Source organism: Denticeps clupeoides, chromosome 4 (assembly GCF_900700375.1).
Source record: "Denticeps clupeoides chromosome 4, fDenClu1.1, whole genome shotgun sequence".
NCBI classification, from domain to species: Eukaryota; Metazoa; Chordata; class Actinopteri; order Clupeiformes; family Denticipitidae; genus Denticeps; species Denticeps clupeoides.
Window position 1 is genome coordinate 14,609,146 of NC_041710.1, and position 27,399 is coordinate 14,636,544.

The 27,399-nt window shown below is 45.0% G+C and overlaps 1 protein-coding gene across 1 annotated transcript in view; it reads right to left on the reverse strand.

The window, feature by feature from the left end:
- hs6st1a (heparan sulfate 6-O-sulfotransferase 1a) overlaps nt 1-25,819 on the reverse strand; it is a 99,434-nt gene extending 73,615 nt beyond the window's left edge. Inside the window, exon 1 of the mRNA XM_028975625.1 lies at nt 25,023-25,819. Within this exon, the coding sequence (XP_028831458.1) occupies nt 25,023-25,540 (518 nt within the window). The 5' untranslated portion in view covers nt 25,541-25,819. The remainder of the gene's footprint in view (nt 1-25,022) is intronic.
- Nucleotides 25,820-27,399: the final 1,580 nt, after the last annotated feature.

A 27,399-nucleotide genomic window follows, 5' to 3' on the forward strand; every position in this document is an offset into this window, starting at 1 on the left:
ACTTGCATTATCAAGAATCAATAGAATAACTCAGGCTCCAGTTCAATGGGATCCTTCTGAATCCTCATTAAACTATGCAGGAAGAGGTGCGCTGTAATTGTTTTCATTTATTAATGTCATGATCTGGTCCGGGAGGTGGAACAACCGGTCCAGGATTTTCCTGATTATCCTCACCGGTGTATGATTGTATAAAGCTGCCCTGTTCATCTCTGTTCGCTGTCGGGTCGTTGGTACGTGATGTTTTCTCGTGTTATTCTGTTAAACCCCTGTTTCGTGATGTTGTGCGCATGCGTCCTTGTTCCTCGCCATGTCGAGCCATCGTGACAATTAAACAGTACATTTCTTCCCTGTAAACACTGCCAAATACAGTAAAGTACAGTAACAACCCATAACCTCACTTATTATGAAGCAGGGAGAGGGTCAGGTGGGGGGGAAATGAAGGCCAATCAGGGTGCGAGGGTACCAGCGCACCTCCATCTCCACAGATAGCATCTCCCATTCCCAGCAGACAGGCCGGCAGTTAGTGCCTTTTGGGGGGTGGTGGTGGTGGGGGGGGTGTTGGCGAGCAGGATATCAAAATGACCATCTACACTCTCTGCATCAGCACAGCAGGCACAGAGTCCAGGAGGGACAGAGGAGGAGAGAAAGCTGACAGATCTGTTAGTATTTTCAGGTTATGTGAGAATGTGTGTGAAACAGAGATTTGTGTGAGCATCACAAAGGCTGTAACACTGCATATATGTGTGTGTGTGTGTGTGTGTGTGTGTGTTTTAGTGAGATAGAGAAAAAAGAGAGCAAACATGTATAAGCAAATGCATTAGAGAGATTTGTGTGTGCATTAAAGTGATACCTATTTGTGTGTGTGTGTGTGTGTGTGTGTGTATGATGTCACATTACCCTGAACAACACCAGGCCAACTCGAACCTCAACCCTATCTAATGCTTGAACAGAGTCAGCCAAGTGGAATATTAAAAGAATGTTTCCTTGACATAAAGCAAGCAGTTACTGAGTGTGAATCATCATCTCCATTATCACACATCGTTGGTGCTGAAAAGTTCTTGTCGACTGTACTTGCAATCAAAACCAGGTTTTTTTAATGTCATTAAAACTGACAAATATTTTAATTCCATTTTCCACTGGTGCAAGCAGTGTAATTCTATGTTAATTGCATAAACAACCACATCATTAATTCTGCACTTGATTCATAGATGAGACTCTCGATTGATTTTAGCGATAATCAATATCTTGCATGTGGACAATATTGGCCTAGATCTAATCAAATCTACAGCTCCTGTGCTTTTAACCCTTCGGGACGCTATTTCAGAGCTGTCGCTAAGCGCCGCACTACTAATCATGGGGTTTGATCACTAGTGAAGTATTGGCAGAATGAGGAAGTTGCATGCGTGAGAGCTATCAATCATCGGGCTTCTGGAGTTCAAATGGCTGTCATAAGGAGGGACACACCACGCTTTTCAAATCTAGAAATCATCATATCTACCCTCCAGGAAGTCTTTCCGCTCAGCGGATGGACGGGAATCGGGCTGCGGGCGTCACATTGTGCCCGGACAAGAACTCGGTAGGGCACCCGGAACCGATTAGCCTGTTTTCCCACAGCAAGCGCCGCGGGCCGCGCCGATCCCTCTGCCGCCGCCCGCCAAGTGTCTTTTCAGCCGCTCCGAGAGGCAGACGTGCAGGGCTATGCGGCTGGAAGCGCGCCCAGTCCAGGCCCACCGCCTGCCGGTCTGAGCCTGTCTGAAAGCTGTGGTAGCGACTGTCATGGCAACCCCGCTTTTATCACCGGTGCCATTTAAAGTTTCGAACGTGCCGAAAGCGTCGGTTCAAATCCCAGCCTGCGGCCAACGCTCCGAGCCACTGATAATAACTGCCACTTCCTGCGGGAGCTATCACTTAATCACACGCGTGCTCGCAGGAAGCTTCGTCCACGGTCCTGGTCCAAGAGAGTAGCACATGCAAAGCGCAACAGATGGCGAGGTCACCAGCTGACTTTTACTTTTACTGTGAAAAAAAACAACCAACACCACAGGACTGATTCCAATCCGCCATGCACAAATCCGCCAGCGGAGCTGCGCTCCACTCTCAGTCTGCACCCAGATAATGAGCACTTGCATCCCACCACCAGGACATGAGGCTGCACCTCCAAACGAACAGAAAACACTGACGAAATATTGACCGTACTAAACATATGTCAATACTTTTGGGATCAATGGCAACCTTTTTACTGACTTTTGCGAATTGTTGTGTGTGTGGTCAGCCTGGAGTAAGGTATCACATGAATAAATTCTGTTGCACATTGAACGAAATTCAACATGCACTGCAGTTTATGACGGGAACAAGTCTGTTGAATTAAATAGTCCTCCCGTCTAACCGACCAGTCCACACTTTTCACCCCTCATTCCTCCTGTCGCCATTATCTCCCGCCGGAATGGGGCTCCCGGTCCCGGCCGCCTGCCCTTTAATCAATTAGGGAGACTTAGCAGCGGCCTGGGGCAGCGTGAGGGCAGATGAACCCGTCACCTCTGGCCGTGTGCAGCCTGGGAACACAAAAGGCAGCTCGCTGCCTTCATTCCTGGCTGAGACGCATTCCTAAAGGTCCAGTCCCAGGAACATTCTCTCCCTCGCTCCCTCTGACCTCCTCTGTCTTTCCTCAGTATCTTCACAGTTTATTTGGCTTGGCGCAGACGAAGCAGCAGGCCTGTTTTTTTTTTTTAATTATTTTATTATTTTCATTGTGCTGTTGACGAGAAAAAAGAAATCCCTGCTAATAAGTCTAGATATTAAAGCAAAATGCCTCTATGTAGATGTGAGAGGAAAGTCCATCTGCAGAACATCAGACACTCTAGCGTGTTCAGCTGAGACATTTCCTTCCCCCGTTCATTTTCTTTATTCGTTCGACTTGATCTGATGCAACAGGAGAACAGAAAAAAAAAGCACAAGGGCTGAGACAGAGATCCAAGTGTCAAAATGAACCTTTCACTCGTAACAAAAAAAACCCTGCAGATCTTGGTGTCCTCATGGTTGGCTGAGGCAATCAAGAACAAAAAGGAAAAACTGCACCACAAAAACCCTCAATGCAGAGAGTGGAGGGCTGAAACCAAAGGCCATTGAGTTACGGTCCTTGAGCCACTTCCCCTCACCCACAGAGAGGGATAAAAACGTTGTCTTTGCAGAGCTGTCATTAATCTCGTTCCTACAATGGGCTGGATGTTGGACTTCATTCGACCATTCTTCAACAGCACTAAATGATTTACTATAGTAGGAACAAAAACATGCAACATATGCTACATGAGTAACGTGATTTTTGGACTGGTGTAAACTCACCTAGAGGACATGCAGAGCAAAGGTTTCTTCCAAGGATTCTGATTCTATGAATCCTTAACTCGTATAGCAATACCTGTTCTGTTCGTACGGACTGAAACTCACAACAAGTAAAACAGCAAATGCGAAAGAGGAATAAGCACATTTAGGATTAAAGCATAAATCCTTACAAGCCAAACCTTGAAATGTAACAATGGTATGAATCATGGTAACAAGGTCAACAAGTGAAAATCACAGCTCCTTTAAAGCCTAGTTCCTATTGGGCAAGGACCTCTAACCTTTTTTTCTTCATAACTGATCGTTATACATCCACTGTCAATCATCCATTTTTTAAATCCCATATCTCCAACAGGGTTTGCATATCTCCAGAACTCTGTTTTGGAGACCAAACACTCCAGTCTGGGGTGAAAGGTCACAATGATAACAACAAACTCTTTCAAAACTTTGTAGTGTGTAAACTGTATAGCAATCGGACAGCTTTGAAAGTCATGTAGCCAAAAGGTGGAGCTTGTGGTAGGGGGTGTAGTGTGGACATTCTGCAATGTTAAAGAGAAGTGAAAGTAAAAGCACAATGATTGTTGCAGCAGTCAGTCAGGTAGATGAGCTGCAAAGTCATGAAATGCATCTGCTGCATTTGATTGTCAGGACATCTGCATCTGAACATGTGATTTTTCCAATATGCACAAAGGACCAGAATCAACATTTTGTGGAAAATGGTCAGGAAAGAAGAGCAACGATAACAGCATCTCCTCTGAACTCGGCCTGTTCAGAAGAACCCCCTCCGCCACCACATACACTTTCACTACATAAACAAAAACAAAAATGCCATCTGTTTTTATGAAAAGAGAAGTAAGTTATGCAAAAAAAAAAACAGAGCATCTTCTGATCGCCAGAATCTCAGACTTTTATCTTTGAAGTTGTCTGCACAGCCGTGTGCGGGAAGGACAGATTGAAGCAGTCCTTTGCCAACACAGTTATGCCAACAAGTGTGCAACTTACCTTGGCCTGTGTTACTTTCAAACAAAGTGAATAATGCTTCATAAAGTTTTACTTGCCCCCCAGCCTCCAATGCACTGCGTACTGTAAGCACAATTTCTCTCTTCAAACGACTCTTACAAAATGATGATGATTATGATGATGATACTTTATTAGTCCCACAAGCTACGGCAGAGAACTGCTGTAACAGGCTGCCACCCACAGTGGCGGCAAATGAAGAACAAGGACAAAAATGACAGACTAAGGAGTGTCACCAAGCGTATTTTTTACTGACCTCACATTGTTACTGAGACCCCTTTCTCCACTCTCCACAAAGACCTGTTTAACCAATGGAGGCATCAATGGCTTCCCTGTACACCCGCCGCCTTACAGTAGGACCCCCATTCAATGGCAGACATGTTCGGGCCTCCGGTTCAGGATATGCCAGGCACAGTAAAGAATGTCTTTGTCTGAGGATAAGCTCCCACTAGCCGAAACGTGCTGCTCGACCCTTTTCTTCTGTGAGAGCATGGAGGCAACTACAGTTGTGGATAAAGGGGCTTATCAAAGATCAAGTGCACCTGCCGAACGTTTAGACAGGGCCTGATCAAGGGAGGCCACACACACACACACACACACACGCACAGCAGCGGGCTAATTCATACGCACCTAGCGAGACGTGCAGTCAATCACGCCACGGATAGTGGCATTCAAAAGGAATCGGTGGCACAATCGGTGGTTACAGGTGCACAGCGGGGACACAAACCATGATGGAGTGACACTCGCTGTCCAGCTGACACCCACACAAAAGTCTTCATTAATCTGTCAGCACATCTTTTGTTGCTGTTGGAAAAAAAGCGGGGAAATGTGCACAGGTCTACTGCAGGAAAAGCGAAAGGGAGGGAAAACAAGAAGAAGGAGCGGTTGCCGGTAGACCTGCGGGTGGAAGCCCAGCACAGAGCTGACCCACCAAAATCCAACCTGCTACCCACGTCTCCCTGAGCACGACTTGACCAAATGACTCGGCCATGGGGCCAAGTCTTGGTGAGGCCTCGCACATCCAAGGTTGTGAGTTCCAATATCGATATTGGTGCGGGTTTCCTCCCGGTTCTCTGGACTCCCCCTGCCACCCGGAGGATTGCACACAAGGTGGATTGTGGACTGTAGGTGTGAGTAAATGGGCTCTGGCACTCGTAATTGTGTGCAACCCTTCAGGCAGATGCTGCACTTAGGAAATCATGCAGGCACCCCTACTTATAAGGAGCGAAAAGTGTCGCTAATAACTCCTCCGGAATATGGAAGCTGGTCCACCAGCAACGGAGCAGCTGAAATGTTTCCTTTTCCTAACAGGGCAGAAAGGTCAGAGTAACCCCCCCTCGTGTCCCCATCACCCCTGCTTTCAGCCCATGTGTGGACCTGGCTCTTTACAGAGTCCCAGTGCGGCGGGGGGGGGCGGCAAAGCACTCCTGGAGTGGGTCATCTTTTCATTAGGCCAAAATCCCTGCCTACGGGATACAGAGCATGCCCACTGACCTGGAGAGAAAGGAGCATCTCAACATGAGGGCAGGCGAAATGCAGAGAAAGAACGAGGGAAACAAAGAGCAGGAGAGAGACAGAGGGTGAATCAGAGACAAAGACCGCCAAAGAGAATGAAGTGAAAGTGAGAGCAGAGGTGCAAAGAGTGAAAAGACAATTGGGAAAAAGTGAGTGTGAAGGAAAAAAAAGGGGCCAGAAAGAGAGAAAAATCACATTTTTACTATCCCGGGACTTAAAAAGTGGCACTCTGACCCCCAGCAGAGCGTATCTGACATGTTCTAGCTGCTGAAGAGGAACACTCCAATTTGGTCGTTCAGGGTTTTTAAAACCATCAGCTTTTAAGTCGACTGTCCACTGGCTTGAGGCCCAGAGCGCGGAACGAGCTTGCTGATGTCGCAATCCTGTTTTTTAATCTTTCGCAAACTGTATTTGAAGTGGTGTTCCACAGATTCTTCCTCTTTCCTCCCAGAGAGGGCTTTTTTATTTAAACCAGGTGTCAAGTGATAACTCCGCGCCGCAGAAAGAATGCGCCTAGAAATAGGGCCTTGTCACACTAACAACTCAAACTAGTACTCCAACAATTATGGGAGTGATGGCCCCATTACAATAAAAAAAAAAATTGAATTTGTCTAAAATTCTAATAATGTAACCTCAACAAGCTAATATTCTCATCCATTCCATCAGAATGAGAGACACCTTTAAATGAAGCACGTTTTTTGCAATGTATTTGCACAAAAACGATCAGTGATATTGATGACCTCAGCTGGATTGTTAATAAAGGTACAGTGAGAAGTAAATTTAAAACCTCTTAATTTGCTGTGACTTTTGTTTCTAGGGCTCCTTGGCACAGCATTCTTTATGTTATAAACACAAAATATAGGGTTTGATTCTAATCCAAAAAACTTAATTATCATTCTAATGAATCTGCACCCTGATCTATAAACTGAGCTTCTGCTGTTTGATAAGAAATACTGATCCAGCTCTGATCTCCAACAACAGACTAAGCTCAAGCGTGCCCTACAGTCGAAAGAAAGCTTAACCTAAAAGACTAACCCAACACCAGATCAATCGACAGAAGGGTCAACCCAAAGGGTTCGGCAAACCTCTTTTGTTCAGGACAGACCTGGACCCTGCTACAACCCGGGGCCAGATGTTAAAAGAGCTATTCTTGTCGCCTCGGGCTCCTCACTCCTCTCAGTGAGATCCCAGCGGGACGGCAGGCGGGCAACAGACAACCTTCATCCTGACACCAGCCCTCTGAGACAAACACACACACACACACACACACACACACACACACACACACACCTGCTGAGCATACATGTTACTGCCTGAGAGATGTATAGGTAACACACACACACACACACACACACACAACAAAGCCACACATGCTACATTTACATACAGCACTCAGCTATAATGTCCTTACACGCCTCACCATGTGTGTGCGCATGTGTGTGTATGTGAGCTATGGCCATGAGGGAGTACAGGGGGGTTGTCAAAGACACGGCAGGGAGTGGAGAAGACATACAAGACCTACATTTGCAGGGAGGGGGCATTAGGCCCGCAGGTGGGCCGAAGGGGATTTAGTGTGGTAACCAGCCCCATCGGCCTTTGTCGTTTCCTCAAAAGGAGGTACTGGTGATTGGGGGGTGGGTGAAGTGGGAGAAAGGGAGGATAAACAGATGGGGGCAGAAGAAGTGAGGCCTCGTTAGTGAGCTTGTTTCAAGCTGCCCACATTTGCCCAGCTCTTTATCTTAAAAAGCGGCCTGCCTGCAATCTACATGTCAATCACTGAGCAAGAGTGTCTGTGCGTCTGTGTGTGTGCGTCTGTGTGTGTGTGTGTGTTTGGGATGGAGTAGAGTGTGACTAAAACCAATATCACCAAGACAGAGAACCAAGTACAACACAGACTACTTACACGGCAGCACCGAAGCAATTACACACAGGAGATTTTACACCATTTTGAACACCAGTACCTATAGTACCTTTACTCATATGAACCAAATATCAGCCCCACTATTAATTTCTCACCGTTCTGTAATAATTACCAAAGCTAAACTGTGCCTTGATGCTAATCAATGAGTGATGATGAGAAATGTGACAATCAAGACCGATGAAGAACACAGAAAGAAAATGTAGCAGCTTGCACAGGCCTGGCTTTCACCCACTGCACAATGAATGAAAGAAATTTATATTCTGTTGGTTATATGACTGTGACAGCCTCCACTGTGAAAATTAGTTTGTATGGCATGTAAAAGAAGTCAGACAGATGAACAAAAATCATTGATGGGTTCTTCACAACTAGATTTGTGAAGATTTGACTGTTGATTCCAGAATTTAATATATATTGTTATCATTAAAATCTCAGAAAATATTGCCATTTAATTTTTATCCAATATTGCATACTTATATTAAAGTGGGAAGAGGGCTCACTGCTCTTCCTGGATGAACAGCAACTGAAATCTTGCACCGAAGCACTGGGGGGTTTGTTCTATTGACGGGGAATCGAAAAGCCTCCCTCACCACGCCGGCCCATCAATCAACGGGGCAGGATGTGCATGCAGCAGGGAGCCATATGCAGCTCTGTTGCAATTATGTTCTACAGTCTGCTGTGACGGAGCCATGCAAATTCTATTGACGTCCCCATTTGTGCTACAGGCTACTTGGCTGGGAAACGAGGAAGAAGGACTGAGAAGGATGAGGTACGGGGGTCCGTTAAGAAATGCGGCAGGGGAAATATGTCTGGGCCGGAGTGTTTAAAGGTGACAGAGGACAGGCAGAGTGTGAGAGTGTTTCACAGACACAGTCTTGTGAATGGCAGTGAAAGCCAAAAGGAGGTGTCACGGTAGTGTGTCTCTCTGTAAGTGCAGCACCTTTTAATGCGGTGCGCTGAAAAGAATCTCCCTATTGAGAGACTGATGAGTTACGGGCACGTTTGAAGCCAATGTGCACAGTCAAGCTTGAAGAAGGGTGAAAGAAGAAGAGGAGAGAGAAATGAAGACAAAACTCCTCTGGTCAACGCTCCAGCAGGTACTAGCCAATCTCTCCCATGGTGCATGATGGGAAAAGGCCATAAGAAAATAATATTGTACATGAGAATAGCTCTACTTCAGAGGGTTTCCTTCTCCTTCCTTGTGATCCTGTCATTTTTCAGGTCTTCTCTGCTCTGGCAGAGAAATGAGACAGTGAGAGAGAGAGAGCAATCGGGAGGCCATCAAAACGCTGCTTTGCATGGCTGAGCACTGGAAAGCATTACTTTTGCATTCAGTGTTGCATGATTCAAAGTGGACTTGTCAGAAAGGGAGAGAGAGAAAAAAAGAACTGTAAAAACGAGCGATAGCAAGAGAGAGACATTTAAAGAGACCTTTACTGGGGCAGTGGTGGCCTAGCAATGGGAAGGATGCCGGATCGAATCCTGAGCCGCCAAGGTGCCACTGAGGTACCGTCCCCAAACACACAAATGAAAAATGGTCTTTTATAAATGTATGTTATTGAGTATATGACAATAAGCATTTGTTCAAGCAGACAGCAAATGAAAGGCTAAATGGTGAAGAGAGTGTCTGAGAGTGAGTGAACTCCCCATCCACATCCCAAAATGAAGTTTATCCACCAAAAAAATTCAATAACCTGCTGCTTATACTGCCTCCAGGGCCAACTGTACAGATCATGTGACACCATTTGATTCTCGTCACCTCGCTATCATCACTGGAGATCAGATTCCCCTGTGATAATGACTGCACTTCCTGGCGCATCACTTAGTTCTGTCCACAGAAAAAAGAGGCCGATAAGAAGTATATATATAGCTGACAAGAAGTGACAAATGAATAACTTAATCTGTCCAGAAATAAGAAATAGTAGGGTGGTAAAAATGAACTATAACTTTGATTAATATGAAATATTTAACATGTTGCATTTAGTTTACTCGCATACACACCAGCGGAAACCAAATGTTGTTTCTAACTCGCAACATAGCTGACTTGCAATTAACCAGACTGATTGGAAAAGGTACATTTCATAAATGCAGTTGATTGGCTGTTGTCTGCCCCACACTAAAAAAGTTGCACTTTATGAGCCATAATTCATTTGGTGGTGCATGATGTCACCCCATTCTAAGTGAATAGTGAGCGCCTCCCTTGATGTTTATTCCACACTTGTCTTAGTTTTAAATCTGAATTTAATCTACAGAATTAAAATGTGCCGTTAATGTGTTTTTATCTCATTGAGTGACAAAAAATTGAGGATTAGTCGGTTTTAAGGTCAGAGGCCAACATTTGATGTTTTTGTTCGTGTTTGTTGTTCATGCTGGAATAATAACAGAACAAAAGATTAAACATAATAATAAGATAGGGGAGAAACGATAAAACCCAGATAACAATAATAATAATAATGTAGAGAAATACAGAATTCTACAGTCCAATACAGATCAATACAGCGCTTATCTAAGCTGCGAGAAATTTTGCTAATGACAATATAACAAATGTAATGTAACTGCCAAATACTGATTTGACTATTAATTTGCCCAAATATTGTATTGCAATATTGTTTTTTTTAAATAATATGTATGGATATGACATCACATATATATTCTCCACAGCTCGGTTCTCCGAGCTCCACTCCAATGTGAACTTGTGCCACCAACATGTTTGTGGAGGTGTGGAAGGCCAACCTTCAGACATCTAGCTACTTCCACTTTTTAATAATTATAATTTGAGTGTTTCGCACTTTTAGATACACCAGAGACTTAATGTTAGAAACAAAAACATTTCCACCATTCTGCATCTAAGTAATCAGCCATGAAATCCCTGAAAAATGAAATCCCAGGAAATAATGTCTAAAAATAGACATCCCACTCAAGCCAGGAATCAAGTGACCCGGTTCCTCCCACCTCTCCTTCACCTTGTTTAGAATGCAGCACAAGGGCACTCTGGTGCCGCCCAGACAAAAAGCAAGAAACGCAAAGACCACTTGGGGCAACGACCGTGAAGTAAGGATTCTTTTTCTTTCACTTTTTTCCAAAGAGCCACTTGCGCAGTCAAGTTCTCGTGTCTAGCACTCACTTTCACCGGAGTGCTTCTGTCATAGCGCCACTCAAGCCGCTCTGGCCTCAGCGGCGAATGTCTGCCACTGGCTCTGCAGATGGTGAGCATTTACATCACTCTCTCTCTCTCTCTCTCTCTCTCTCTCTCTCCCCCCAATCCTCCACTCACGCTGGGGTATTAAAAAGACACAGCAGGAAACTGATCACTCACGGAACCCGTATCCTTGACAACTCTCTCTCTTCAGTGTGGCGCGGAGGCTACCGATACAGGCGCCGCGCATCAAAAAAATAGTCTGGCAAAACCCAGAAGGGCTCGGGACCGCACCTTCACTGTGAAATGACGGCGGAACGTTTCCACGCGCCCCCTTCTCCTGCCCGTGGCTGGGTGAGGGTGTGTTTATGCGGCGGCCGCCGCTGTTTGCATGCACGGTGACGTGCCGCCGAGATACAGTGGAGAGAAGCTGCATTCCCACACAGGCACAGCAACGCCCCGGCATTAGCATATTCCCACAATTCAATTAGCACGCTTGTCAAACGCAGGGGTTGGTTCACAAGCGTCCCTTATAGTCTGTGTGGGACTCGTCTGCATCAAACACACACACACACACGGTCATATTCACACTCCTGCCTTCATCTTATTCACTTTCAAATCCAAAGCAGCATCTTTACTGATAATACAAGGGAGCTCCTGTTACATTAGAGGCTAGAAACACCAGAGTAATGCGCCCGTGTGGGGAAAAAAGTTGATTTTCTGGATTGTTCTAGTTACATGTTGCGTGTAGGCATGTAAGTTAGGACGTATGCATAGCATGTATGTTACAGCATGTGTGTTGACTTGTGTAGCAGATTAGTGAACCCAGACAGGATTCCCCAGAAACTACAATCATTCCTAGTTCCTGCGGCACAATTATGCAAAGGGGGAGTTTCCAGCAAAAGTTCCAGGAACCATGAAATGGATCCCCTGCTGCAAAGGGGCTTTTGGTTACAGTTCCTGCTCACTGATGTTTCCTAGTGTTGACAGATTGAAGATAAAATGCGTGTGTGCGTGTATATGTGTGCACAGTGAAATTGAAGGATGAGACACAAGCAGAAAGAGCGACAGGGACATGGGCAGACGGGTCACTTCCATGTACGGGCAACCTGTCATATCTGTCAGATATGTAGACAGAAATTAACACAGAAAAAATGCTGACACTAGAGAGGAAGTTCAGGGCTGTTTTTCCCCGTCCTCTCTCACAACCCCAATTTCAAACCTCATGCCCCCAGCCGCACAAATGCTATTCACTCCCCCTCCCCTGTGGTTCTCCTTTTGTCATGCTTTCCCAGGCCGCCTCTGTCTTTTCCGTCCATCTTGCTGGCGACGGTGATGGCAGATCATATTCGGTAATGGGCCGCTCAAAGCGGAGTGTCGCGCAACACCCCTGATTGATGTCCCAGTGAGGGCCGGGTCATCCTTGAATCCTGCTGAGTTGATGGAATATTTACCACGTCTCACTTCCCAACACACACACACAGATGCATGCGCACACCCCTGTTTACTCACAGAGGACACATGAAGTCACTACAGTCCTGAGGCGACGGACGGTGCACTTCCTCTCTACCTGCAGCTGCACGTTTGTAGGCAAATCTTCTCATTTACATTTACATTTACAGCATTTATCAGACGCCCTTATCCAGAGCGACTTACAATCAGTATTACAGGGACAGTCTCCCTGGAGCAATTTAGGGTTAAGTGTCTTGCTCAGGGACACAATGGTAGTAAGTGGGATTCGAACCCGGGTCTTCTGGTTCATAGGCGAGTGTGTTACCCACTAGGCTACTTACCACCCAACCAATAAGGTTCTCCAAACCTTATTCAGCACATCTAATTCCTGTCTCCTTCCATCCAAGAATATTTCAACTGATTTGAACTGAAAAGTGATCAAAAAGCAATCTGAGAAGCCACTGCATACATGGGTGGTAGGAGCCTAGTGGGTAACATTCCTGCTTATGAACCAAAAGACCTCAAAGTTAGAGGATCAAAGCCCACCTACGACCACTGTGTCCCTGAGCAAGACATCTAACACCAGTCTCTCTCTCTCTCTCTCTCTCTCTCTCTATATATATATATATATATATATAAAAATAAAACATTAAAATTCTAATTCCTGACCTGCATGTGGAGTGGTGAGACTTTGGCCTAAATGACTTACTTTTCCTCCATCAGTGCCACTCCTGCTGTTTTCCATATTTCTTTCTGATGGTACGGAATTGTGCCGAAAGTTTACATTAAGAAAGGTTACATTAATCCTGGTTTGACTGCTCAGAATGAGGGTGCACTGCAAAAAAATCAAAGCAGCATCGGATTTATATGTAAACTGCCCAAATCAGAATAGAACTAATCTGAACACATCTGATTTGGGCCGTTCATCCAGTAATGTAAAATCCTACACGAGTCGGGAGCGAATAAAGGATTTAAAGTCATGCCTAAAACATAACAGACTCTGCAAAATGAAGGACCTGGTATAGGAAGCTGTTCTTCTGTAAAAAAAAAGTAGCCATGTGGTGCAAAGAAATTCCTCCCAGTAACTGAGTCCGTGCCACAGAGTAACTTCATGCTGCGGGACTGTGCTGAATCCCCGGCGGCCACATCAACTCTTCACATGGCTGCAGATGACAACCTGCCTTCATCAAAGCTCAATGCCTAGAGTGACACTGGGTGCGGATCATGATAATTCAGAACAATGATAACCTGGCCTTATAATGACATTAACATTGGTGAAGAGCTGCGTCATCTTTTTCACAATAGCTACATTCATAACAACATCCATCATTTTCTAGGTTCCCAGCAGTCCTCAGGGCACAAGACAGGAATGTAGCACGATGGCGCCTTAGAAATAACATCACGCTTATGGATCACAATATTTATTGCAATGATCTAAATTTATTTTGTACATGTGGTGAAGTATGTAACGTGGCGAGAAATACATCCCAACAAGAGACTCAAACAAAAAAAATTATTTCATTTATCTATGAGGCAGGCCTTCGTAGGGCCCCGTTCATCACGATGCCAAAAGTGATGACAGGTTGTACAGGCCTTATTTCAGTTATGCCGTCACCGGTATTTATAAAACGTATGCAAGATGAGGCTGTTTTACAACATTCTTTGCATTTAAACTGGTGAGGTTATGTGCGCGTTCTGCATCAAGATGGCGATATTTATTCTCATGGTTACGAAGATGCCATTCCGAGGTGCTAAGCGAACAGGAACACACACAAGGACACAGCTGACCTCTTAATAAAAGGTCTTACCATAGAAATAAAAAAAAAGGGCCCAGCACCGGGAAATGACACGGAGGATTTTTATATTGAATGAAATCATGCTGACGAAGGGGACGGTTTCGTACATTTTGTGGCTTGACGGAAACTGAGGGCAAATTTATATTTTCCACCTAGATAAGATCCACCTAGATAAGATTTACTCACTGAATGCATGAATACCTTTTTTTTTTCTAACAAGTTTTGCTGTCCTCCATTAGGTCTCGTTTCTCACTTCCTACCTCCTTCCGAGCCTCCTTCAGATCTGCACCAGAGCAGAAGAGGAAAAGAGAAAAAAGGAGACATGGACCCCCTGCAGGTTTTTGTTCTCGTAAGCCCTGACACCCGGTGCTGGCGTGAGGTGATTGGTGGGATGACCGGGATCCACGCAGACAAGCTTTCAGCATCAGAGCGGAATGGGAGAGGGTGTGTGTGTGTGTGTGTGTGGGGGGGGGGTAATCCACAGCTCACACCGCAAGATAAACGCGCGTGTACCACCCGTGGAAACCGTTATTAGCCACAAAGCCTATCTAGCCGACACGGGACTTCCATAAATATTTAAAAGTTAGAAAACCCAAATTAAAATATCATCCAACATTCAGCTTTGACTTTCGTTCAAGACGCCGGCAAACAAGGTTAAATTATGTAATGAGGGCGATGGGAAAGTTTGTCAAACACATAAATACAAATATTAATCTAAACGTCAAACAGTAGAGAGCAGTAACAAATACAGAAACTGATAAAATTCCCCTAAGTCAGAGCCTTACACAAACACACACAAACACACACACACACATGCATTCATGAGAAATGTCGAGTTTGTCTTTTACTTTTTCCCTACTGAGTAAATGGCCTAATATTTACTGAATTCCCCCATTTTCTTATCTTTATGAATATAAATACACACGCACACACAAACACACCCTACTTTTCCTACTTTCTCTCTCTCTCCCTCTCTCCAGGAATTTTCCATGCCCGTCCCTCGTCCACACAAGGACAAAGAATCTCAGCAGGGTAGCGGCCGCAGACTATACCCCCAAACACACACGGAGACACAGACGCACGAAATCCCTCTCCTCCCTCCCTGCTTCTTTCCAGCATCAGAAAGCTGTCAGCGGAGGAAATTGAAAGACTGCATTCTGGGTAACTTCCCCCAGGCAGAAAGGTAACAAGTCCGGCAGCATGGGCTGGACTGATGTTACAAAAAAAGCAATATATGCAGAGAAATTATAAAAATAAACTGACGACATTAACACACTCTTCATCCCTCCACCCACTTCATTCCTCCTCCCAAAAACCCCACTTCCTCACATCTGCTGCGCCCTCCTTGCGTCCTTTCATCACCTCCCTCTATCCACTCTGCAGAGGCCATAAATCTCCCATCGTGTCAGCAGAAGGTGTGGACTGGACTGGCAGTGCCATCATATCGGCAGAAAACCGTTTAGTGCTGTAGCATTTCCTGCTCTGGATCCATCATCACGTCCCGTTGGTGCAGTCCCAGGGCGCGAGCCCTCCCACCGCCCAGAAACATTTAAAGTAATTAACCTCAGTCAGTGTTATGAAATAAAATCTCCTCATTTCAGTCCTTACATCCATCAGACACAACATTTTAATAGGAGCTTAAAGTATGCCAGCGAGCCACTGTACCGATCAATAGACAGTGCGCTTAAAAAGCAATCTTCAATCAAATTCATACAGTTTAACTTTACACTGTATATTATCCACTGCGCTGACCTGTTCTTGGTGTAAATCATCAATTTTCATTTTCTGACGCGTCAGTTTGCCCGGTGGTGAAGGTTATGACAGCAAGCTGATCTGAAACGCCCTGCGCTGGTCACTGATACGATGCAAGTGATGGTAAACCAGGGCGATCCACACTCATCCTCACTCTTCCCAGTGGCTGTAAACTTCTTGTCTACCTTCGACAGCAGCGGGGCACATTTACCAGACCGAGGATGACTGAAGATCATGGCAGCACACTTATTTAGTCTAAATTATTACTAATTCCAAAGCTAATCAGGTGGCATAAACTCATTAAAGGTGCGCGTGCATGTTTAACGTGTCTCCAGGTTGAAGAAAGGGCTAATACAATTTACATTTCTGAGCCAGAACACAAATTTAATTACTGAGCTCGGCTGACATGGAAACACCAGCATAGGGTCTCTCTAAAAGATGCAAAAACACAACTTCACAATGGTACCTTCATTTGTTGTAAAGTTGTGTAACTTTTGCCTCAATTCTGAATGAATTACAACCTTTATTTTCGCCAGAAAACCTGCAGCTTCTTTACCTTTTTAAAAGCAAACGTTAATTTGGCCAAACAACTATTAAAACCTTCCCCTAGGGCCCAAAGTGGGAAATGGGCTTCAATTACGCCGGCTAGTTAAATGAAGCGATTACTGCTTTTTGGCCAGTGTGTTTTCACAGATGTCTCGGAAAACTGAAGCCCCCAGCCCGTGAAGGCACATTCTTCCTATTCTCCAGTCACAAATGGTACATCTTTGCAATTACGGTCAAACAGAAGCCCCAGCAGCATAATTATGTGCTAGTAAATGATGGATGTAAAAGTATGACAGATCAGTAGGTCAATAATGTTAAATTTCCTTATGTCGTTATGCTCCCTGAGAAATTACCTCCATAAAATCGATTGATGAGGCCGGATTCTTGCTCTAATCCTGTAACGAATTAAACAGCAAGCTGGCAGCGAAAGAACGAGTGTAGAGTGGACGGCGTGCTTGTCTCCATCCAATCACGTCAGGGCACGTCCCTTCGGTCCCCACGGCCCAGTCGTCCGTAACATACAGCGGCTCAGCAAATCACACTAATTATGTTCCTTCTGCAGGTCATGTCAGAGCCAATTACCACATTTCTCCAAGGACCTGCTTCTACAACTAGTCTCGGCTTGTGCCTGGAGCCCTCTCGCTGGGTCCCACCATGTCCCCGCTGCCTCCTTCAGGAGGTCACCTGACCAACCCTCCGCAGGCAGGAAGCAACAGATCTTCAAGGATGGCATTTTGGCCGGTCATCTGAAATGATCCTCCTATCACGTTGCACCAGACAAGCGCAAACACGTCAAACAGTGTGCTGGACACCACGAGACTCAAAGCAAGACTCCAAACAAAGAGCCAACGCAACGAAGCAAGGCAGATCCGGGATTGAGATACGGGCACCGGTGCTAATTAAGACTCGGCTATAATCCAATTCACACAGAGAGCGTGCAGGCCCTAATTATGAATAATGAAAATGTTTGCTAATCAGTCACTGCATGGCAATTTGTCCTCTGCACAGGGAAATCAATTTGGGCAGATTATCACACGTCTCACCTAGAATACTAAGGGACAAGCAACCTTATCTGCCAAGTGCCTTTCCAGAGACTGCCGAGCATTCCTCAAGATGCTCAGACCATGTTTCTGAAATGATACTCTCCATATCAAATGCTGCGTGCAAAACCAGACGCAACAAGTGCATCGAATTCACGAGGAACGGCGAGTGTAAGCCTACGTGACAACCCTGTGACAAAATATCAAAATGGCACATGTGGGCCGTCGAGAGTTGGAGGTCCCGCCGCTTTCCATCATCACGTGTCCTGCGCTCTCGTGGTTGCCTTTAAAATTCTGCAACCTGAACATGGGTGCGAATGCAACTAAACAACAGTTGTGCTGCTGCCTGCTGTCAGTTATGATGTCAGTAAAATGTCATCTCGCCATCCCCGCCTTTACACATGTAAAAAATTATGAGTTTGGAAGCAACTCATGGAAACAAGAAAAAAAAAAAAAAAACATTTCCCCTTCTTGCTCGCTCATCATGCTGCTCACAGTGTCCCATCCAGGGGTGACAAGTTGCTGGCTGCTGATAGTTTGCACTTCGCAGTGTTTTGGAAACACACTCTCCTCCCTCCGGTCGCCCCACATCTGGTGGATGCTCTCCTGCGCACATTTTTATATCTATTTTTTTTTTAAGGCAGGACGTGCATTTTTAATGCCTTGCGAACTATTCATATCATCTGCTTCATTTGCTTGTGCTTCTGAGATCGCACGTAATCGGCATTCATTTCATTGAATTACACCACTGCCGCAATGCCCTTAGAGGGGGAAAAAAAAAAAAAAAAAAAAGAGACGTTAAGCAGGACTCGAGCAGGGAATGTAAACCATAATTCGTGCAGAACAGATCGAGGCAGATTAGACCAAAAGGGGGGGAAAAAAACGGGCGGGTGGAGTGAGAGGATTAGTCTTGTTCTGTGCTACTGCATTCATTTATCCGGGGCAAGCGCAGTCGTCCCTTTGTTTATTAAAGGGCCATTAGCGAGACGCAGACGAGAACATTAGACCTCTTGTTCGCGCATCGCCTTCCTTTAGGCCCACTCAAGGGCAAGCCTCTCCTCAGAGGCCCAGCGCTCCACTTTCAGGTATCCCAGAATGCCAGAGCGAGTAACGTTTGGCTCATTCAGTCTAAGCACATTGATTAATCCAACGCGGTTTGACATTTAGCGACGCGCTGTCCTTTTTTAATAACCAGGCCGGCAGACATTATTTTCAACGGGGAGATTTGATGGGCGTAAATGAGAAGAAGCTAGCTTTTTAGCATCACCCGGCTGTGGTGAACCTGTCAAGGGTAAACATTATATTCATCAAACGACACCCTAAAGACTCTGAATCGATTCATAAATCAATGACAATGTTAATGGGGGGCAGGTAGGAAATCAGCAGAGTAAATCTGATGGCAGGTTTCTGCGATTCCGGGATCGTGCGTACGATAGCAGCCGTGACCCCGCAACTAGCCCAGTAATAGCCGTGACCCCAGACGTGAACTCTATTACCACATCTCCTATGGGCCTGTCATTTTTATAATCACACAAAACCCGCACAGGCAAGTGACAACAGCCTTCACTTGAAATTACATAGGACAGATGCATGTCACTTTGTCATGTAAGATGCAGAAGGCACTCAATTAACCTCATCACAGGCAAGTTAAAGTCCTTTTTCGCAATGAATGAAATGACTGAAGGCATCCCCAATACACCAACACCTCTTTTTAAAGCCCAGAGTGCTCACGAAAAAGCACATGACACGGATATTTGTTTTGCCTCTAATCTCATTTCATTTTTGCACCACTGATCCTCATCGCTCTTCACACACCTAATTATCACCTCACGAAACCACTCAGGCTAAACGATAAAAGACAAGAATTTTACGGTGGTCAATAAATCCGACACGTAAATACATGAATAAACAGATGAACTGACATAAGGTTAATTTGCAGAATAATTGATAGACACGTTATCAATATATCTATCCATCATTTAAGAAGTAGAAAATCTGATGTAGATATAATGCAAATCTGCATTGGTTAAGGGATTTGACTGGCCTAGTAGTCTTAAAACCTGACCACCACCTAGAGTCAAACAAAACAGAAACCGCTGCTGGCATGTCCAGTGAAGAGAATTACAGCGGTTCAAAAAGAAAAGACATAAACGGAGAGTAACGTCCAAAGATGAAAGTCAAAGAGCGAGCAAAACAAAGGAAAGCCTGGAGTTTCCCAACAAACCACCTGACTCTAAATCCCAGACACATGAAACTGGCACGGGTGCCAGACTCAGTAGAGTAGCACGTCTAGAGTCACACGTAGAGCCACGACATCTGTAAAACCAGACGTACTACATGCCTTACGCATGTAATTTAACAACTTGACATAAGGAGCGTCTGAAGAATGCCATAATGTAGATGAGTCCCACATGACTATATGCTTCATATACAACATGGGTTACTGACTGGGAAGTGAGCAGCAAGATAGCGGGCATGGTGGTGGTCTCTCTCGGACCACCAATCACAGCTACAAACTACACTCACGTGAGAAGAGAAGACATGACCAGTAAATTCAGTCCAAGGGAGCCAGACCTTAAATGAGCAGACGATGACCTTTCCGGTGCCTCCAGGCAACCTCGGTGCCATAAAGGCATTTTCAATAATTCACCTCAATTAAGGCCTCACAGGGCTGTAACTACTACGCTGGAAGCTTCAGGATCGAAACGCGTTTCAAAACGGTGAAAATGTAACACGCTAACAGACCTTCTTAAATCAGCCCAGCCCCATGCTTTTTTTCAGGCAAATATACAAATGTAAGCATTAGTCATTTTAGGCCAGGCAGTTGTCCATTAGGCAAAGCAGCCATTTTGGAAATTGCAGCAAATCTTCCATGAAAATATATTTCCTCTAATGTTCTAGTCATGCTTGAGGTGCATTGTGCGGCCCATATCCATAAAGCTACAGTGTGGAAAATTACCTTGGCTGTTTGATTAGAGAGTGACACCACTGAATGAAGGGGGACAGAAAAAAAGAGAATTAAAAAGAACGAGCAGATGAGAAAAAAGTGAGATTCGCGGGGAGAAGCGCTTATAAAATCACATCCAATGTGAAACCCCATCAAAGCAGCTTATCAGATTTATTTAGTTCAGTGAAAGCTAAACAAGTATCATTTTGCATTCTGACAACATTGGAGTGAAATTGAATAAGTTACCCCCCGTGTTCTTTGGGTTAATGAAAAGCACATAAGCGTTGGTCTTTTTATGTTAATTAGCCCATTACTGCACTAGCACTAATCAACTCAATAATACATATATGAAACACAAATAATAACAGTCTGCACTGATGATGATGTTTTATAAAATGATAAACATTCAATTTAACTAGCTATCCTTTGTTACAAAACCACAGAAAAGTTCAATTTCTTGGGATCAATTTTGCCTTTGAAAATTTATTAACCAACTGTCACTTCCTAGCTAGTGCTATTGGATGTTTCCACACTATTAGTTAATGGGCATTGGTGTAAAAAAATGATTTTCAAACTGGTGTTAAGAGTGAGGCTTGTCTAAAGAAAGCCCTCCTCAGTATTTGCATTAATGATAAAACAAGAACGAACTACTTGATAGTTATATGCATCATGAAGGAGACAAAGAACATTTTTTGCCGGTTTGTAATTAGTTCTGTCACGCAGAACACTGTCAGTAATTATATTTTTAGAAAAAGAGTGTAAATTGGGAGGAGCCTGATGATTGACAGTTGTCAAACAAGTTACTTCCAAGATACAAACTACTATTTTTGTATTCGCTGTGTTATTTAAGACTACAGTTTGGTGTAGAGTGCCTTTCAAATTGCATTTACATACTAGTTTACCCCATTATACCCCCTGAAAATTTTAATCACATTATTAAATCGCGTCAATTAACCTGTCGAATTCAGGCAGATTGGCTGTGTTCATTTTAAAAGTGGAAGTGTAACCTGCCAAAAAGGCAATCACTACTAGAACAGAGTTGAGGAACCTCCTAATAAAGGGGGAAACCTTCCTGCAGCCTTTAGTTTTCATAATCGCTCTTAATCATCTTCCACCGTCTCCTCCTTCATTAGATGTCGGTAGCTCCTGCCGGCCCACTCGCTGCCACTAATGACACAACGAGGCCGATGTCACTGATACAACTGAGGAGGAGAGAAACTTGAGATGCTTAATGCCAGCGGTCTGCTTTTTTTGCCATGGTTGAGAGGAACACATTCAGGACCAGATGGTTTTACAGATCAGAAACTGCACTTTAATGTGAATGCAGTGATGCATATCTCATTAAACAATTAAAAGGCCCACGTCAGTCTTGTCTCTCCAGAGGCTTTGATGATCGTAGCCTTGTTTTAATTATGTGTAAAATACGGCCTCATGTATATTGGAACGGTTTCATCATCTCTGTTTGTTCGTCACATCCATCCACAGCAGTGAAATACGTTGATACGTTTCGGACATTGATATATGTAAGAATATATTGAATTCCATGTAATCGCTAGGCTACATCCATGTATAATGTATATAGTGGAGTAGAGAATTGGAAATGCAGAAGTACAGTAACAAGTGGAAATAAACATAAATTGCCACACTTACAGGTAGCTAAAGCCACGAGCACTGAACTTTTCATGACCATTGAACCCATATTACCACTAAACTTTTACTTTTGGTATTCGACACACTCACCTATGAACCAGAAGACCACAAAGTCACAGGTTAAAACCCCACTTGCTACCATTGTGTCCCTGAGCAAGACCCTTAACCCTGAGTGTCTCCAGGGGGACTGTCCCTGTAACTAGTGATTGTAAGTAGGTCTGGATAAGGCCCTCTGATAATGAAACAATTTATATGCATTTATCATAAATTGCACAATTTTGATAGCTAGAGCACAACTGTGTGATCAGTTTGAAGCCAAATTGCTGATTAATAAAAACAAGGATTTGGATTTATAATATATGAATAGCTTATGATTGTACAGCAATTACACTGTAATAAGTATATGATTTGTAATGCGTTTAAATAGTGTGAAGTGAGCATGATGCAGAGTGGCACGCATTTATCCACCGAAAAGGTCAATGCTTTTGGTTTTGGAAGCCCCTGGCCAAAGGACAGTCTGGTAGAGAAATCAGTGTGAGTGTTATCACCGGCTCCTTCCGCTAGTCATTACCACATCACAGCACGTTCGCTTGCATGCAATCGCCCTGAAGCGCGAGGAAACACTCGATACACGTTCCACGTGCAACGTCCTCGGTGGACAGAGACACCAGCAGAGGACCCAGATAATGCCCATCATATCACGCCGCCACAGCCTCAAAAACCGACGCATGGTCAGAGCCATTTGCCGTTGTATATTCACCGCAACATGGGTGACGCAGTAAAGCTAATTCAAACCGATTGGATGTTTAACGCACAATGCATGATGGGACACGAATTTGCAAGTTAAGCATCCAATCAATTTCAGTTAGCTTACTGCCTCGTCCATGTCGTTTGTGCCTGCGTTTCCAATTCGTTACACATTCGCTATATTGATGCGCACGCAGACGGGGCAGCACCAGGGTCCGATGGCCAGGGCGTCCGTGAGCGCCCCATTACATTCATACTGCATAATACATACTGCATTACAATCAATTGACGACCCCCTGATTCTGAGAGAGATGCGGCGAGAGGCCTTGTACGAAGGGCGTGGCTTTTTACGCACCGGCGGTGAGACTGTGTTGCTTTGGCACATGAAGAGAATGTGGAAATGCTTTGTTGCCATTTACACCGATATCAGTTATCAGTTCAGTTCCTTCAACAAGACAACTAGCGTGGAGGACGATTGGAACAATCTGCCTCTGTATAATATGAGCTGATCGTAGCCGAACGCCAGATTCCTCTTCCTGAAGTCGTATAATATCTCTGATATTCCTGAGCTAAATGCATTCATGGGAAAACCTGCAATGCCTGACCTGCACCAGCCAAAAACGGTTGGATGAGAATGACCACCAGAAAAATCGTATTCAACGGCCTGGAAAGCAGCCGCTTCCCACTCCTCCGTCCTCACGCCACGCGGAGACAGGCCGCAGCCGTGGCACAAGCAGGCCGCCCTGCCAACCCAGAGCTTCAGGAAGGGCCCGTTCCAGTCGCACGGCTCATTATGAAGACGTTCCACACCAATCCGAGGGCGCAAAAACAAGCGCTCCTATCAGGACCACGGCCACGGATATGAATGAAACCCATAATAATACACGTAATAATTGAACTGAAATGTCACATTTGGGTGACGTAATGAGCATCCATCTCTTTTTCTTGCCTTGATTGCAGCGTTAGGTCTGATCGCACGGGTCAACTGCAATTAAAGCCCGAGAAGAGATCATGAGCGGGATTACAGACTTCTACCTGCTTAATAATTCATGCTGAGCATCAGCGTCTCACACTTAAAATATCACGTCACCATTCAACACGCATCTTGCGCCAGACAGACTGCAGACACCGTTCAGCTCCATTTCAGCATCCAATTAAAATGCCCACAAGTGTCGTAAATATAACGGCTGAGCGGACCGATCATCCAGCTCAGTGTGTGTCAGATGGCTGAAGCATCCACGGCCGCTGGTGGGTTTACTGAAATGATGCGCGATGTGCAGTCATTCCCGTCCCGTTAATGACTGTTCCTGACGCCAGGGACTCGTTCAAGATTCATCCAGCCGTAAATAAAATCAAATTATTCAATAAAAAAAAAGCCGAGTGGGCTGTTGAATCATTTATTTGATGTGTATATTTTTTGTTTTGTGTATGACTTTTTGTTTTAGTTCGACCTTGCCAAACAGGGGCATAATAAAACCTACAAAAATTTTCGAATGGAACGAAACCGCATCAGCGTCCACCGCCATCACTTGCCGCCGTCGAGGGCCCGTTAATTACGGGGAAGTTCACGACCCAGTCTGGCCTGATGAATAACTTAATGCCGTTAAAAGCATGATCAATTTTAATCAGAGTGAATTATGCAGACGTTCCCAATTCTAACCAAATCCACACTTTTTCCTGACTCCCCGACCCTATGGAGATGCACATGGCCCCTGGTCTGCGGTCCCTGGCCGTCCCGGCCTCATAGCCTGGCGCTGCCACTGCAAGATCCGGATGAGCGGCTGCGTGCCACCGTATGGCGATTATCTGCAACCTAAACGGAAGACCGCCCCCCCACACCTTCCGACCATTCCTAAAAAAAACGTTTCAATATGGCCCGGTGAGATGCTTGTAATATGACTGGCCGAGTAGATCTCATCGGTTTCAACGTAATTCCCGGTCGGCCTGATCAGTCTAGATTTCTGGTATTTTCAGACGAAGGCTCCGTGCTGTCAGTACCAGTAAAAAGGAGCAAAACTCATCAAACTGTGGGATCCACAGACAGCGAGCACCCACAAGCACCCATCCTAACAGGACCTCGTCTCTAACTAGAAGAAGAAAGTTGACCCACTGCTCCAGTACAACTAGGACACCCAGCCCATGGGAAACACCTCGGGGAAACGAGCGATCGTACCTCAGGTTCTTGGACCGGTTCTCCTTCTTGTTCAGCACCGTGGGCACGCAGTTGATGAGCTCGGTCCAGTCGGCGTGTAAGCCGCAGCTCCAGCCGGTGGAGAACCGGGAGAAGAGCCAGGTCTCCTTCCGGTTGGGTCGGTAGCAGGTACACTTCTTCTGGCCGGGTCTGCAGTCGCACGGAACCTCCAGCCGGACGTTCTGGACCAGGTGCCTCCCGAAGGTGGTGCCCCCGGTCTTCTGGATGTGGAGGAAGACGATCACGTCGTCCCCCTTGATGTCGAAATCCACCGTGCGCTCCAGGTCCCTGATGGGGAAGTAGTATTTCTTCACGTAATGCGGGTCGGGGGTGGGAAAGAGGTCCGCATCGTCCTCGGCGACGTACCCGTGCGGGGAGCCCAAGTTCATCACCCCCGGCGCCACGTACTGATACAGGATCAGCATGAAGAGCACAGATCCGACAACCACAAACAAAAACTTGCTGCTCCTCTCAACCATGTTCCTCCCAGTGCGCTTCATGTGTGACCATTTCCCTGCTCCCAGAGCCCCGCAGCCAAAGTCCGCGAATCGGCGGCGACAGAGCAGCGGATCCGGGTCCGGATCGCTCCGATCCGGGCAAGTGCGCTGACAGCCAGCGCCAGGGCTGCCCGCTTGTGACTCGCGGCGCGTCTACTCGGGCATTTACGCGCTCGCAGCCATCCACGCCTCTCAGCCCCGAGCTGGAAGCTTCGGACGCGCAGCGACACCCACTTTCTTTCTTTCTTTCTCTTTCTTTTCTTTTTTTTTTCTTCCTCTCAGTGCGCGACTCGCTCAAAAAAAAAAAAAAAGCCGAAAAGAAACTGGAACGCGTTTTATTACGTTGGTTGCGGCGCGACGCCCGCGCTGATATTTGAGGGAAATGCTCTTCGTTTTCAGACGACTCTCTGGAATATTTCATTTAACACTGAGCATGAAAGCCTTCATTTTCCGGTAATTACATTTTGTTACATAGTAAGTAAACCTTGATGATCATGTTATACTCGCCACCTAAATACAATACAAGTAGTTCAAATACAACTTATACGACTCATTTGCGAAAATGGGCAAAAAGCTATAATGTAACGAGTAAATCCTACGAGCAGAATTTTGTTGCATGTAAAAAAAAAAAAAAAAAAAAAAAAAAAGGAGCTATAAAAATGACGAGAAACAGAGAATCAATGAGAAGAGGCTCCTGTTGGAGTGTTTGTTCCTGTGTCGGTAGGCGGCAGCACTGAGCGCCACTCGTTTCTTCTACTACTTGTTGGGGGGGGACAGCATGTCATATCCCCTGTTTTTTTCCTTTGGGGATCGTGATGAAATAGAATAACGCCTGCTAATATAAAATTGTGGAAGTGAAGTTCACTCGATTCAGATTATTATTATTCTTTTTTTTAGGACACTTTGCATTTCTGCAAATACAAGGCACTGAAGACATGTTTGAGCATAAGTGACTATCACTGATTGATGTGTGCTTTATGTAGGCCGATCAGCCACAGCATTGCTACGCCACTGACAGGTGACGTGAATGACATTGATTATCTTGTTACGATAGCGCCTGTCAAGGGGAGGGAGGGAACAGGCAGCAAGCGGACAGTCAGTTCATGAAACCGATGTGCTGCAAGCAGGAAGAATGGCCAAGATTAAGGATCTGACAAGTCCCGGCTACGATGGCGCTACTTGTGGGGTGTTCCCTGCAAATGTCCACCTGAAGTGTTTAAGAGAGTCAGCAGTGAATCCTTACCTTAATATGCAACAATATTCCTAATATACAAAACCCCTGTCAAGATCCATCATGAAATCCTTATCCAGTGATAATGTTTGCTGTTATATTTTTGTCCTGTGTCAAATGCTGCTCATATTGCTGTTATTTTCATATCTTAAAATATATATATTTTAAAAGGGGATGCCTTTGTCTGTAAACGTGGAGCGTTGCAGAAAAAAAGCACTCAACTATTCGGATAATTGTTGATAACTGTAACGTGAGGGTAATTCCTGTTGTTAGCTTTGGAATTGAATGTGGTTTTGTACAGCCAGACTCATGAAAAGCTCATGTTCCTGTTTTTGCTGTCTGAAACACTTTGGAAATTGGACGTTAATATATGCATGGTGATAAACAGCATTCAAATATAGAACAATTGATTAGCCACGTTCTTGTTTTGGGTGTCTGTAGAACTATTTTCTTGTGTGTGTGTGTGTGTGTGTGTGTGTGTGTGTGTCGGTCTAATGAACAGCATCTTAGACTGACGCCCTACAGCGTTAGTAGATAAATTAATATCTTCTCAATAATAATTGTCTCTTTTTGTCTCTTGTGTAATGCGACTGTCTCAGGCAACCAAAGAAGAAAGCTGAATTTCTGCACG